General features: G+C 34.4%; 1 protein-coding gene across 2 annotated transcripts in view; it reads left to right on the top strand.

The window, feature by feature from the left end:
• The window catches only part of PHIP (pleckstrin homology domain interacting protein), a 122,699-nt gene extending 108,359 nt beyond the window's left edge, over positions 1-14,340 (top strand). Inside the window, exons 33-40 of one of the 2 annotated variants that reach the window (XM_068551655.1) lie at positions 460-529; positions 864-917; positions 1,181-1,330; positions 5,183-5,335; positions 5,930-6,093; positions 6,550-6,809; positions 7,338-7,535; positions 11,787-14,340. In XM_068551655.1, coding sequence (XP_068407756.1) covers positions 460-529; positions 864-917; positions 1,181-1,330; positions 5,183-5,335; positions 5,930-6,093; positions 6,550-6,809; positions 7,338-7,535; positions 11,787-12,421 — 1,684 coding nt within the window. In that variant the 3' untranslated portion in view covers positions 12,422-14,340. Of the gene's footprint in view, positions 1-459; positions 530-863; positions 918-1,180; positions 1,331-5,182; positions 5,336-5,929; positions 6,094-6,549; positions 6,810-7,337; positions 7,536-11,783 lie in introns of both variants that reach the window. The other variant, XM_068551654.1, reaches the window with a different exon arrangement.
• The last annotated feature ends 1,310 nt before the right edge of the window (positions 14,341-15,650 follow it).

Below are 15,650 nucleotides of genomic sequence, written 5' to 3'. Positions count from 1 at the left end.
GAGTCAGACCAAATTATAGGAATTTGGAGTTCATTAACACAGATAAACTGCAGATATAGAAGATTATCTGGTCAAAAGGTATAGAAGATGGCTAAGGACAAAATTTTAGGGAATGCCTACATTTAAGAATAAAAGGAAGAAGGAATTAGAAGACAGGAGGTATACTAGCTATTCCTTGTAGACTGAAGAATGAAGGAAGGCATTCCAGGCACAGTAGTGAACTGAGCAAAACCTGGGAGATGGGAATTGGGCTTGGTGTAATGAAATAGGCCAGAGTGGAGGCTCCATATAGAGTGGAGGGGCAGGGGCAGATGTGTGTGCATAGGGTTTTGGAGTCAACTGATGAGGAAGCTTTCAGCTTCAAGTTTTATCTTAAACTCTTGTTTTACTAACAGGTTTAAATTTGGACAAAAATCTCATGACTCCAGTCTTGTATACTAACATTTCTTTGTTATTTAGGGATCAGACTTGTTATAACATAATTCCACTCTACAATTCAATGAAGAAGAAAGTTTTGTCTGACTCTGAGGTATTTAATATTTCATTTACTACATTGCTTATGTTCCATATATAAAAAGGAATTTACACACAGTAGTTTTCAGGTAAATGCTGTTAGGAAAATTATTTTTGCCTAATGCTGTTGCTAACTTTTTTAAAAAAATGATTCAGAATTATCTTGTTATAGTTATAATTTTTTTTAAACGGTAGGTGGAGGGAGACTTTTTAGTGAGTCAATAAAGTGTTCCAGCATCATATATACTATGGGTTTTCCAAAATGTAAAGGAGATAATTGGTATTAAAAAACTATAGAATATAGTGAAACCTAGAATATTTTATGAATCTGATAAATTCTTGCTTCAAAGGAAGAAGAAAAAGAAGACACTGATGTGCCAGGAACTTCTACCCGGAAAAGGAAGGTAATAAGTTTTTTGTTTTAACAGAAGTGCTTTATATGAATTAAAATGTATTAAGCATTTTTTTTACTCTTACTATTTTTAAAGACAGATTAAATATTAACTTCCAAATCAGTTTCCATCACAAAAATGCATGGTTTTCAGAACTAGGTGAATGATGTTTTCTTTTATTTGAATTACTGTGTATTACCTAATTATCCAAGATTAAAAATAAAAATTTCTATTATATGTATTTTATTAATATTATTTGAACATTTTAATTTTAGGACCATCAGCCTAGAAGAAGATTACGTAACAGAGCACAGTCTTATGATATTCAAGCATGGAAAAAACAGTGTCAAGAATTGTTAAATCTCATATTTCAGTGTGAAGATTCTGAGCCTTTCCGCCAGCCAGTAGATCTTCTTGAATATCCAGTAAGTATTTTTTTTTTAATGTGTTTGCACATAGCTTTTTTTTTTTTTTTTTAATTTATTTATTTTTGGCTGCGTTGGGTCTTCGTTGCTGCGCGCAGGCTTTCTCTAGTTGCGGCAGACAGGGACTACTCGTCGTTGCAGGGTGCAGGCTTCTCATTCTCTTGTGGAGCACCAGCTGTAGGCGTGTGGGCTCAGTAGTTGTGGCTCACGGGCTCTAGAGCGCCGGCTCAGTAGTTGTGCCGCACGGGCTTAGTTGCTCCTCAGCATGTGGGATCTTCCCGGACCAGGGCTTGAGAACCCGTGTCCCCTGCATTGGCAGGCGGATTCTTAACCACTGTGCCACCAGGGAAGTATTTTTGAAAATACTTTCTTAACTTGTCAGTTTGATTTTGATTTATATATATAAATACATATATATCTCTTATACATGACAGTTTACTATTTATTTTTATGATTATAGCTTATTTCTTTTTTATTTCACACACATTCTCATTATCCATTTGGTCACATAGAGCATCTAAATTGAACAGTGTGGTACAAAAGAAGTAACCCTGGACTAAGACTCCAGAGGATTGGGTCATTGTCCCAGCTCTGCCTCTTACCAGTTCTGCAGTTTCGAGCAAGTTATTTTGTTTTCATATCTGAGTATATAGTTACTATTTTCTTTTCCACACTAATTCTGTGAATTTACTATGGAAATTATTTAGGAAACAAGAATAATTATACCTGTCTCTAACCTTCCTTACAGGGTTATAGAAGTGGAATGAGAATATTACTAGTTATTTATTAAACATTAAAGTAGTTTTTACACTGAAGCACTATATATAAATGTAAGGTGGCACTATTATATATGTAGGTTATGCTAATTTATGATCTTTATGGAATTCATGGTAAAAAGTTTGAGTAAACATGTTGCAAGAATTTTTTTTGCGTGCAGTCTTAGCAATCTAAATTTCACTAGAAGTGATTTTTTTTTTATTCCTTTTTCCAGTTACTAGAGATTGTATATCAGATAACATTCATGGTTTCAAATTAAAATTAAATGTTTTATAAGAGATCATGACCTGGATGTGGTATCACCAAAGTCTTTATTATCTGTTTTTTTATGTATGTGTTCTAATTTGCAATGATGAAAATAGAGAAATTTCATCAATAGATAAATATCATAAATGACTTGTCGTTTTAAAAATCAAGAAACATGTAATCTTAAATGTAGAAGATAAATCTATAATTCCAGCAATGTGATAAACTGGACTAATTCAAACCCTACCATCCAAAAAACCTCTTAGAAGAACTGAGCTAATGCTAAAGTGCTCTGGTTTTCATTTCTCTTTGTTTTTGAAACCTGTGGATTTCCCTTTGTTTCTTGCAAGCCCAAGTATGTATTTTATATAATCTCTAAGCCCAGGAGTTTTCACTGGTAAATTCTACCAGATGTTTAAAGAACTAACACAAATTTACACTGTCTCTTCCTCAAGATAAAGAATGCTTCTACACTCATTCTATGAAGCCAGTGTTACCCTGATGTCAAAACCAGACAAAACAGTACAAAAGAAGAAAGTGCAAAAATTCTTAATATCAGCAAATAGAATTCAGCAATATATTAAAATGATTTTGTACCCTGACGAAGTGGGTTTTTTTCCCAGGGATATAAGGCTGGTTCAGTATTCAGAAATCAGTCAATATGTCAATAATTCATTACTAAAGAAGAAAAATCACATGATCATATCAGTGCAGAAAAGGCATTTCACAGAATTCAGTACTCGTTTCTTTTAAGAATGTACATGTTGGGTATGGTGTGGTAATTAATCATTGTGACCACAGGAGGAAACAAGAATGAGTCTTGGAAGAAAGAAATTTATTACACTTACAGATCCCAGAGAGAGGTTCACCAAATACCACTTAGGGCCACAGGGGAAAGCACAGGGTCTTAGTCACGTTGCAGAAGACAGGAGCAGGGGGGCTTCCCTCCTGGCACAGTGGTTAAGAATCAGCATGCCAAAGCAGGGGACACGGGTCTGATCCCTGGTCCGGGAAGATCCCACATGCTGTGGAGCAACTAGCCTGTGTGCCACAACTACTGAGCCTGCGCTCTAGAGCTCGCAAGCCACAACTACTGAAGCCCGCGCACCTAGAGCCCGTGCTTCGCAACAAGAGAAGCCACTGCAGTGAGAAGCCCGCACACCACCACAAATAGTAGCCCCCACTCGCCACAACTAGAGAAAGCCCTCGCACAGCAACGAAGACCCAACACAGCCAAAAAAAACAGGAGCAAAGGAAAAGCTTAGGCCAGAGCCTTTACTGGGGTTTCCATGAGAAAGGCAAGGCAGGGCATAGTCAACAGCTTAAGACTGGCTACTTAGAATTACTCCAGTTGGTTTTGGGGCATAGGGGTGGTCTCTGGTTGTCTGATACCTGACCCTGGGATGATTCAGGGCAGAGGAAATACTGGCTTGGTGTGTGAGGGTTGCTTAAGGACATGGTTGGTTTGCATATGAAAGCTGTATTCCCAGCACAACCCTTTGCCATCTCTAAGAATTGCCTAGCCCTTGGGAGGGGGCAGTCTCTCCTTAGGTCTTTTTGGCCCCCAAAATGCCACAGTATCAAGAATACAAAAATAAGAAAATTAATATAGTTGGCCCTGTGTTGAATGGATGCCAAAAAAACAAATACATAATCTAAGAAAACAGAACACCATTAATAATAAAAACAGACTCTTTTAAGAAAACTAGGAATAAAGGGGATCTTCTGTAACTTGATAAAGAACATCTTTTTAACAACCTATAGCTAACATCATGCTTAATCATGAAAAACTGAATGCTTTCCCCCTAAGATTGGGAGTGAAGCAAAAATGTCCATTCTCACAGCTGCTATTTAACATAGTACTACAAATTCGAGCCAGTGCAACAAGACAAGAAAAGGAAATAAAGGGCATTGCAGATTGTTATGGAAGAAATAAAGCTGTCCCTATTTGTAGAAGGCAGTGATACTGTTTGCTTTTATGGTCAAACATATTTGATCATAATTTAAACTTGATGGGGCAAAGTCAAGTTAATTGTATTTCAAAAAATACAGTTACATACTCTGGGGCTATGGAAAAGGTGTAGTATTATTTACTTCTTTAAAGATACCATATTTGGATCATTTTATACTATTCTGTTGCTTTTTTCTCCTTTCATTTGCCTGTTTTTATTGCTTCTAATCTATTGCTTTATTTTATACACAATTGATTAGGTGGAGACTTTGGGTGACTGCACTTTTCCTCCGTGGAATGAAGTGTTAAAGGCTTTGTGACAGATATTTACATTCATAATTCTTGATTACTGCAAAGTTCCCAATTATAGTAATTGTAGTACTGAAGTTGAGGTTACTAGAACTCAGGCCTTCACATACATGGGATGTTAACATATTTTTATTGTTTTTATCTCTTAATTTTAAAGGTACAATTATGTTTCAGTGAATTAGAAGCCTTTAGAGTTCATGGGTAGTATAAAGTTCTGGGTTTTTTATATCAAACTTGTAGTTGTGGAACTGAGTTTTTTCGATATTCTTTTAATCTCCTTTTTCGAACACAACTCTACCCTTTACCTCTTTCTGAAGGAAAAAAAAAAGCAGAATTTATAGGTTCTTGAATGAGAGAAATCCTGTGTTGATTTCAGTAAAAGGTAGGGGACATGAAAAAAATAAAAATGACTTGGGGGAAAAAAGGGAGCCTTGATGAGGGAAACAAGGAGTGATTATTAATAGTTCTAGGACTTGCAGTCATCACAGAAATTGAATGTGAATCCCTGTTATGAGAAGTAATGCATTATTATTATTATATTATTAATATGACCTGTTTTCCCTCTCTAGGACTACAGAGACATCATTGACACTCCAATGGATTTTGCTACCGTTAGAGAGACTTTAGAGGCTGGGAATTATGAGTCACCAATGGAGTTATGTAAAGATGTCAGACTTATTTTTAGTAATTCCAAAGCATATACACCAAGCAAAAGATCAAGGGTATATATAATTGAATTGTTTTCTTTTCTGTTTAAATGAAATGAAATTAGTAGAAAAGTATGTTGAGTAACTAAATGCTGCTTTTATTTAAAATTTAAAGCAAAATTGACAAACTTTCCATTAGGTTCTTAATGGTATTCTAGTGGAAAAAAGAATTCACATCTTTCTATTTTATTCCTTCTGTGAAAAAACACTAATGTCACTAATGTTTAGGAATGGTTACTTTTCTTGAAGGTAGTGTAGTTGAATAGACATCACGTACACATTGTCCTGATATGTGTTAGAGGTACGTGTGCTTAACTTTTCCAGCTGTTTTCTGAATTAGTGGAAAGGAGCATTTTTTTCCATATAACGCTCATATGAGTCATAAAAATGAGTAAAACTATAAATATCATTTACTTTTCTTTGTCCAACAAATACAAAAATAATTTAATTGTAACAATGTTTCTGTTTTAGTCTTTGTCAAAAGAGATTGAGAAAAAGCAGTGTTTTAAATTCTAAAAACTTTCTGCTAGAAAAATATTTAAATTATTATCTCAAAGGAACAGGCATTTCCTTTCGGGAATGTTTGAACAGTTTTGTTTCTTTCCATAGATTTACAGCATGAGTTTGCGCCTGTCCGCTTTCTTTGAAGAACACATTAGTTCAGTTTTATCGGATTATAAATCTGCCCTTCGTTTTCATAAAAGAAATACAATAACCAAAAGGAGGAGGAAAAGAAATAGAAGCAGCTCTGTTTCCAGTAGTGCTGCATCAAGGTATTTGATTTATTTTAAATATCATCAACTGATCTATAACTTTGTCATCTAAATGATAGAACTTGGTGTTTTTTTAATACTTCCTTTACTATTCCCTATATTGCAGAATGATATATTTGACATGCAAGTTCCTATGATGTGGAGGATTTTTAATCTTTTAACTAAAGCTATACTAGTGTAAGTGCTTAAATTCAAACTGCTAAATCTGTACAGTAAAACAGCATTTTTAGGATAGTGATGGCATCATGCTTTCTGTCATATAACTATAGCATTTACAGCGATCCTTCACTAAATATTCACTTTTCAAAGGCTCACAACCATATGAAATCCACTACAAATCTCATATTTTAACATATTTCATAACAGTACAAATATTGAATCCAACAGTATTATAAAACTGTTTTATTCATCCACATAGAGCTATAAGAATGACTAATGATACTATTTTATTTACAGCCCTGAACGGAAAAAAAGGATCTTAAAACCCCAGTTAAAGTCAGATATTGCTACCTCTCCATTCTCTGCACCTACACGATCAATACCACCAAGGCACAGTGCTGCTCAGATAAATGGTAAAACGGAATCCAGTTCTGTAGTTCGAACCAGAAGCAATCGAGTAGCTGTAGATCCGGTTACCAGTGAGCAACCATCGACTTCTTCAGCAGCGAAGACTTTTATTTCGAAAGCTAACACATCTGCAGTGCCAGGGAAAACAAGTAAGAATCAGCTGCAGTTTCTAAATTGAAATATATATAATGACTTTTGTAATTTAAGCATTTACTTTGCCAAATGGAATATATTGGATTTAGTAAATTCCAGGAGACACTGTTGGTTTTGCTTTTCTTCATTGTTTTTGCATGTTTTTCTTTTAATTTTTTTTTGGTAAGGAAAAGTATATTGAGGTTTAGGAGTGTCAGTATAGGATAATGCTCAAAAATGGCAACTCTGATCCAGACTGCCTAAATTTAAATCGTAGAACCCAGACTTGCTAGCAGTTTGCCAGCACTTGCCTTCATATCATAATCTTGCCGTGACTGGACAGCTTCTGAAAGGTCTGAAACTATTATGTACGCCTTTTTCCTTTTTGAAAGTAGATTTCTTACGGAAGCTTTAAGCATCCCCCCAGGTTTTGTCCTGTTGGCTAATTCAAACAATTCACTTTGGAAGTAATCCCAACCTTCTTGCTTGTTTTAAGGTTAAATAATTTAACTCTTGGCTTTTAATCTTTTGTATGTGTGTTTTAGTTCTAGAGAATTCCGTGAAACATTCCAAAACCTTGAGTACTCTTTCAAGTCCTGGTCAGTCCAATTTTAGTCATGCCACTAGGAATAATTCTACAAAAGAAAACATGGAAAAGGAAAAGCCAGCCAAACGTAAAATGAAATCATCTGTGCTCTCCAAGACATCCGCTCTCTCGAAGTCATCAGCTGTCATCGAGCAAGGTACCATAGATCTTACAAATGATGGTTCTATTGGAGATAACATTTGTATCCACTTTTTAGGTTGCTCGTTTAAGTCACACATTCTGTATTAGTTGATAAATTTACTGAGACATCTTTTGATTTTCAGCTTTGTGCCAAAAGCAAACTCTATTGTTACTAAATTTTAAAAGCCAAGAAAAACTTGCCCTATGAAAAATAAAAGCATATTCTGCCCTATGAAAAATAAAAGCATATTCTAAAATCAGAGGCTTTTAATGATATAAATTTAGTAGTTTTTAACTTCAGTATTACAAAACCTGGAAAAGTATATCCAAGAAGTTTAAATAAAGTTGAATTTAGTTAACCCAGTATAGCACTCCTTTAGAAAAATTTTTGAGTTGTTTTTATATCACAAAATTCAACACACTGACCTTTAAATAATAATTCATTAGGATTGTCTATAGCCAGTTATCTATTCTAGCATACAACTTTCGACCGTTTACAGTTATGCTTCCAAAGTTCTTTTGTCTTCAGATTTTCATTGTAAAAGTTTTCTGTTTGAAAGATGAAGAAAGTAACTGATGAAATACACCCTACGACATGTTAAAATAATTATGGCTTCTTGACAGCAGACAGCTCAAGAATAAGCATTTTTCGTCATGACTTCCAGAGTGTGTCTAGACCATTTCCTTTTCAGTATTCCCCCCAGAAACCTCTCACAATTTAATTTTTCTACTGAAACGACCTCATTTTGATTAATGATATTGGGATCTTCCCACCTGAATAAGTTTAAAATCATCATCCAAATCTACTTATTTCTTTCTGCCTCCTTAACATCTCAGATCCATTTCCTCCTCTCCATTCTCACTTCGGTGGACTGTCGTACTCTCCTAACTGGTCTCCCTGCCTCAGTTCTCAGCTCTACCTTATTCAGTCCATCTTCCACATTTCAGTCAAAGTGACCTTTCTGATCACATGCACACAGACGCACACACAGAGAGAATTAAGATCCTTCCCTGCCTTCGAATCATACATGGAATCAGAGTTTAATGTTTTTGCCTGTTATACAAGACTCTTCATTGCTTGGCTGTTGTCTGACATTCAGCTGTCCTTACTTTTCTGTCTCCCTTTTATGTCCCAGCCATCCTAAACCACTTGGAAGTCCATAAATATTGTTGTCCTTTCTTCCTTCTCTGGAATTTCTTTTTTCCTACTAGTTTAATAGTTTCCTGTTCATTGCCTTTTGCGGCCCTTATAATGTTGATAGAACTATTCTTTTTTTTTTTTTTTTTTTTGCAGTTTTTTCCCTTTAGTCTTTTTTTTTCTTTAATTTTTATTTATTTACTTATTTATTTATGGCTGTGTTGGGTCTTCGTTTCTGTGCGAGGGCTTTCTCTAATTGCGGCAAGTGGGGACCACTCTTCATCGCGGTGCGCGAGCCTCTCACTATCGCGGCCTCTCTTGTTGCGGAGCACAGGCTCCAGACGCGCAGGCTCAGTAATTGTGGCTCACGGGCCTAGTTGCTCCGCGGCATGTGGGATCTTCCCAGACCATGGCTCGAACCTGTGTCCCCTGCATTGGCAGGCAGATTCTCAACCACTGCGCCACCAGGGAAGCCCACTATTCTTTTTTTACGTTGTCTATCTCCAGTAGAATCTGAACTCTTGTGCTTGCCCATGCTCATTTTTTAACTGCCTGAACTTAGTATATGGTGGACAATCAGTGTTTGAATAAATAAGCAAATAATTTTGTATGTGAGCGTTTTACATTTTCATATTTGCTTCCTATCTGAACTGAATTCAAAGTTTTGAATGGTATATTGGCCTTGTTCTGTTAGTCCTGAATCCTAGAGAAATCAAATGAATATAGAGAATTGGTTCTAGCATTATGATAAGGGAGGTCCAATAGCCAATTTGATTCATAGTTTTTGAGTATTACAAATACATAGGAATTACCAGTACAGTATAGAAATATAATAAGCTACTATGTAACTCATTAATGATGACTTATCACATAAATATTGGCACTTGAATTAACTATTAGAAACAAGAGCAGTGCTGTGCAATTGAAATATAATACAAGCCACATATGTTCTAGTAGCTACATGTAGTAACAGCAAACAGGTGAAATTATCAGTTTTAATACTGTATTTTATTTACTCCTTTATATCCAAAATATTATTTCAGTGTGTCATCAGTGTTTCAAAATGTACACTGCTTCATATTCAAATTTAAACTTAATTAAAAATTCAGTTCCTCAATTGCTTAGTTACATTTCAAGTGCTCAGTGGCCATGTGGTTAGTAGTGACCTCATTGGATAGTACAGGTCCAGATGAGTGATTTTTAAAACTTCTTTTTAACTCTTGAATTCCTTTTTAAAAGAACTGCATTAGTTCTGAACCTTTTTAGGTTACATATTGCTTTGTAAAGTTGGCCAACCCTGTAGTTTTTTTCCCTAAAAAAATTCACATAGGCATATCCACACAAAATTTGGACCATTTCAAGGAGCTGCTGGAGTCCTTGAAGCCAGTCTGTAGAACTTTTGTAGGGTATATGAACTGGATGTTCATTTGGCAGTAGTCTTAATGTAAAACAAATTAAAAGATATACAGAATCTTACAGAATCCTCAGGCAGGTTAAGGGTAATTGTTTGTTAGAAAATACTTTTACTACTTTATGCACACACACGTTTCTCCCCTGCACCCCTCCCCTCGTCATTATTCAAAACCACTAATCTGAAGAAAGTCATTTGTACTGTGGGGTCAGAAAATGAGGGCTTTGCCTTCTTCCTCTGCTATTGGCTCAGAGACTCCTTCTCTGAGTCTCTTGACAGTTATTTCCTGAAGTTTACAAAGCACTGTACAGTTCAAGCCCAAGACATATACCATTATGAAGAAGCATTCTCTTTAACAGCACTTTCCATCTCTTTATGGATTTCCTGTAAAATACTGCACTGCAGATCTCCCACCACAACCAAAACAAAAAACTTCAGAATTTTGGAGGAAAAAAAGTTAGTGGTAATGCGTGTTTGTCATCTTTTTCGTCATCTGCAAGGGTAATAGCTTTTTTTTTTTTTTTTAAACCATAGAAAGGCAGTTCATCATGATGTCTAGATCCTACAGATTTAGAATTTGATCTTCAGAATTTTTTTTATTTTTTAATAAAGCGTAATGGTCTTTATCGTGGAGTTTGTTACAATGGGATTTTGATCCTGATAGTAGTTGCACACATAGTGGATTTGATTGATATATGCAGCCAGTATAGCTTATGATTATAAATCAGTCATTTGCCGTTCAGTTACATAAGGAGATAGGACTGTTCCAAAAAGAGCCTGTGAAGAAAACTGCCATTTAGTTGCTATTTTTTTTAACCCTTTTTTAAAAAATTCTGTGACCAAGAGTAATTTATTTTTCTACTCTTGTAAAAAGGATAGATGAAGAATATCAAAGCCATGGTAGTGTTTATGGAGAACAACTGTTATAAATTATTCCAGTAGATGTACTTCCAAACCTCTTGCATAGGAGTTAGTAGGAAAGGAGATCCTTTTTACTTCTGAGGAGCATAAGGAAATATTTAGACTACAAATTCTTCTCTGATATCAGAGAGGTCATGATCATCACATCCAAGAGAGGATGAAATAAGAGTTAGAATCATTCCAGTCTTGATAATCCCTTTTTCCTCCATCCGTAATAGAAAAAATGATTAGAGTAAAGTAGAGGGGGGTGATAATGCTTATTTATTCCGATTACCAAGTTTAGAGGTCATGGATTTTATGCTAAGATTATTTTCCCTGATGGAGCTGCTTTGAAGGTAGGAAGACAGAAAAATTCTGTGTTAATGAGGGAAACAAAGTGCTTTGTGGTGGTGAAGTTCCATTCGAGTAAACAGGTCATTTTGTGTAATGAAAACAACGCTCATATGTTAGAATGTGTAGTAAAGGTAGTAGGAATAAGAAACCTTGGCTAATCCCAGCTCTATCATAATTTACAGTATTAACTTAGGCAAGTAATTTATTCGCTCTGAGTTTCATTTCCCTCTTGTCAAGTCATCAATGACTTCATTAAGGATGCTTCTCCTCTGTGAGTTTTAAATAGAAGATAAATAATATCATTAAACTGTTAGCCTTTTGTCAGTTCTTTTTCTCATATTAATTAAAAAAAATTAGGATTATGTCATTACGTATAAGTATAGCAGTGGACTTATTGACTGGTTTGAGGGTCAAATAAAAAAGCAGTTCCGTATATTAAGTGCACTGTTGTTCCCTTTCAGCAGATTGTAAAAACAATGCTCTTGTACCCGGAAGCATTCAAGTAAATGGGCACGGAGGGCAGCCGTCTAAGCTTGTGAAGAGAGGACCTGGAAGGAAACCTAAGGTGGATGTTAATACCAGCAGTGGTGAAGTTACACACAAGAAGAGGGGTAGGAAGCCCAAAAAGCTACAGTATGCAAAGCCCGAAGATTCGGAGCAAAATAGCATGCATCCCATCAGAGATGAAGTAGTTCCTTCTTCAGCCTGCAATTTTCTTTCTGAAACTAATATTGTAAAGGAGGATTTGTTACAGAAAAAGAGTCGTGGAGGCAGAAAACCCAAAAGGAAGATGAAGACACAAAAACTAGACTCAGATCTCATAGTTCCTACAAGTGTTAAAATGCTAAGGAGAAGTAACCGAAAAAAGACAGACGATCCCCTGGATGAGGAAGAAGAGTTTGAGGAACTTAAAGGCTCTGAACCTCACATGAGAACTAGAAACCAAGGTCGAAGGACAGCCTTCTATAACGAGGATGACTCTGAAGAGGAGCAAAGGCAGCTGTTGTTTGAAGACACTTCTTTGACTTTTGGAACTTCTAGTAGAGGACGAGTCCGAAAGTTGACTGAAAAAGCAAAAGCTAACTTAATTGGTTGGTAACTTGCACCAAAATATTTTACTTCAAAATCTATAAAGCAGGTACAGTTAAGGAGTATGTAGAACTATGGCTTCTGCTTCCTTGCTGCTATGACGGATTAGGGAATGTTATGATTTGATTTGCAAAAAAAAACAAACTTACAAGACACTTCACTTCTTTAAATGAATATATATATATATATAAATATATACATATATATTTTAAATGTTTGCTATTTATTGCCCTTAGGTAGGTTATGCATTTCAACATTCATTTCGTTTACTGTTCAAAACAAAGGAAATTGAGGCTCTATATTATAGAATTCCCAATTTATTTCTGAAGAAGACAGTTCTGCTATACTCTTAAGGAGCATAATATTCCTAGTGATAGAGCATTTTATGTTAAAATGAATTATTTTTGACCAAGCCAGGTACATTTCTGTTGATACAGAAGTCTTGTCCCTAGGAGAACAGATGTTACCAGAGTAGCAGTAAATTAAGAAATGTGTTTCCTCTAAAGATAAATATAAAATTCCCACCATTTGATACCCTGAAAAGTTAATTTTAATTATAGAATGTTCCTTTACAAAGAATCTAGAGGAGGCTTTTGCTGTATTCCATTTCTGCCAAACTTAAGAGAAAATGTACTGATGAAAAGGAGACATATCCACATTGGAAAACATTTGACTGTCTAATTTTTCAGACCTTGATTCTTATGTCAATCACTCAATCTCTGTTTATTGTGCCAAAGACTGAGAATCAGTGCAGTGGAAAGCCTGTTTTTGACTGTCAGGACAGCATACACTTTTTCAATATTGGAAAGGCTATATATTATTCTAAAGAGCAAGTTATTAAAGAGTTATGCTGAGGTGTATCTTTTTTTGGTACTAATAGTAGAAAATAATGCACTGGTGGGTCCTTTGACAGAGATGTTTTAGAGAAGATGTTTAAGTGGTTAAAGGATTCAAGGAAAATACAGGAAAAAGGTATGGGATTTGATGTTTACTTGTTAATCCGGATTAATGTCATTTCTAAACTTTAGACATATCTAATAGGCTAAAATGACTTACAAAGAAATGTGTCTGTGTGTGTATGTGTATATATTGATAAATGGGTATAATTAAATATATATACAAACACATACTTATATACTATTACCCAGGTATAAATTCTTTTTTCAGGATTTTTTAGATAATGGTAGAATAAAAATTTTAAAATGTCATACTTTATAGTTTAATTTTAAGGGGAAGATTGGTTATTTTCAATTATTAAAGGTTTAAAAATAGGCCAAATCACTTTTTATGCAATCATGTTTTATACAGTGGTCTCATTGCACATTGTGTTTTTTCTGCACTTTTTACGGTATCCTTATCACGCTGGTATGTCAGTATACACCCTAAAGAAAAATTCCATTTAATGATTGTGCCTTGTATTCTATTATTTTTTGCATCATTAGTAAAATTAAGTTGTCTATTGTAAATGATAACTATATGACTTAGGAGAATGTATTGCTATATGTACTGCTATGGAAAAGGAAAGCAGTTATTTATTTGTTTATGGTACAGTTATTTTATACCTTAAAAACCAACATAAATACCATTTCTATTGTTTAAAGATTATTGTCCATTTTTTTAAAAGTTTTAAAGAATGTAGTATTTTCTGAGGACTGGTATGGTACAAAAATGTAGCCAAAATTTTCAGATACTACATTTTTAAAAAGCGAGGTTGGGGAATATATGTATCAGCATGACCCTGATATAGAAAAATAAAGTCTTTAATTGAACCTTGGCAAAATACATTACATAATTATTTCTACAATATTCCTGGTAGGGATAAATGTTAGCTGTCATTTGATTGTCTTGAAAAAGGATGGAAAGTGATACATTTGGGCTTTTTAGATTGTTTGTAACTAAATTTGTACAGAAATCCTCCTATGAAATTAAGTAAACCATTTTCCAGATCTTAACTGGATTGCTGTGATTTTGCAGTTGAAAATAATTTCAAAATTTTCAGGTTTTTTGTATATTTATTTTTTTCTAACAAATATATTTAACTATATAATTAAAATTCAGTAGTTAAACTCTTCATAATGCAGAAATGGATGGCTTGGTTGTATAGTAAAATGAGTCTCTCAGTTACACCAGTATTGAAAATAATAGTGTGTATGTTTGAAATTTAAGTCATTAATTTGTTGCTTTGGAAGGCAGTCTATTTGAAACATGTAATTTCCTGATGTTATCTGCATTGTGTTAGAAAATAAGACTATAAAATCCATTTTTGTAAAAAAAAGTATGTGTACAGTTTTAAGGTGTGTACAGGAAAAGGAAGAGCGTACACAGTCTTAAGAGTGAAATATACCACTAGTAGGGTGTATTAATTCTAACTCTTGAGCAAAAAAATGAGTATTTACCATCTTACCTGCAACAAGTAAATGCATTATTCCTGTTCTAAAGACACTAAATACTTATGACCTATTTGGATATTATTAGACACTGGTTACTTAGTAAGGCAAAAATGACTTGGATCAGATTCTTTGTAACTGAAACACTTAAAAATGTATTAGTAATAACCAGATATATCTAGATTTTATTTTTTTATAATTTAGCTTCTATACGTTGCAAAAGTTGAATTGAGAAATTTAAGTCATCACCATAGTTTTGTTCTGTTTTACCACTTGGAAAATATCTTCTTTGAGACAGTAACACCGTATATATACTGTTTATAGGTCAAAAGGAAATGTTGGCAGTTGTTTTAGGTGAGCAATAAAAGAATTTTAAGTTTCCTGAAAGTTTCAGAAATATAACTTGTTATTACATTCATAGAAAATGTAAATCAATTTATGTATTTTTAAGTACCTAACCCTAATCTTCTCTCCCTCCACCCCAACATTCTCGAGTCCCAATCAGATCTTATAAAACTACAAAATGTTGGAAATGAGCAGATTAAACAGTCAGTCTAATTACAATCTCATAACTCTGGGCAGTAGACATACTTCTTAAAAATTTTATTCTTTGCAATCTGCTATTATGGCATTGGACTGTTTTCTGCATATATTCATGAACTAAAGATTTGGCCTTGCTTTCATTGTTTTTATTATTGTACAGCATCACAAATTTGAAGACTATTTGGTAGCATTTGTAACAACGATCTTCCTCCTTAAGTAGAATAATTGTATAGAATATTTGTGAGCATGTTTAGGTCACATCTGAGACACGAAGTTTGGTTGAATCTAGTATCACTTGGAAATGAAGTA

Source organism: Eschrichtius robustus, chromosome 9 (genome assembly GCF_028021215.1).
Source record: "Eschrichtius robustus isolate mEscRob2 chromosome 9, mEscRob2.pri, whole genome shotgun sequence".
Classification (NCBI taxonomy): Eukaryota; Metazoa; Chordata; class Mammalia; order Artiodactyla; family Eschrichtiidae; genus Eschrichtius; species Eschrichtius robustus.
Note: the sequence above shows the minus strand (reverse complement) of the source record. Positions and strands in the feature narration are given on the sequence as shown.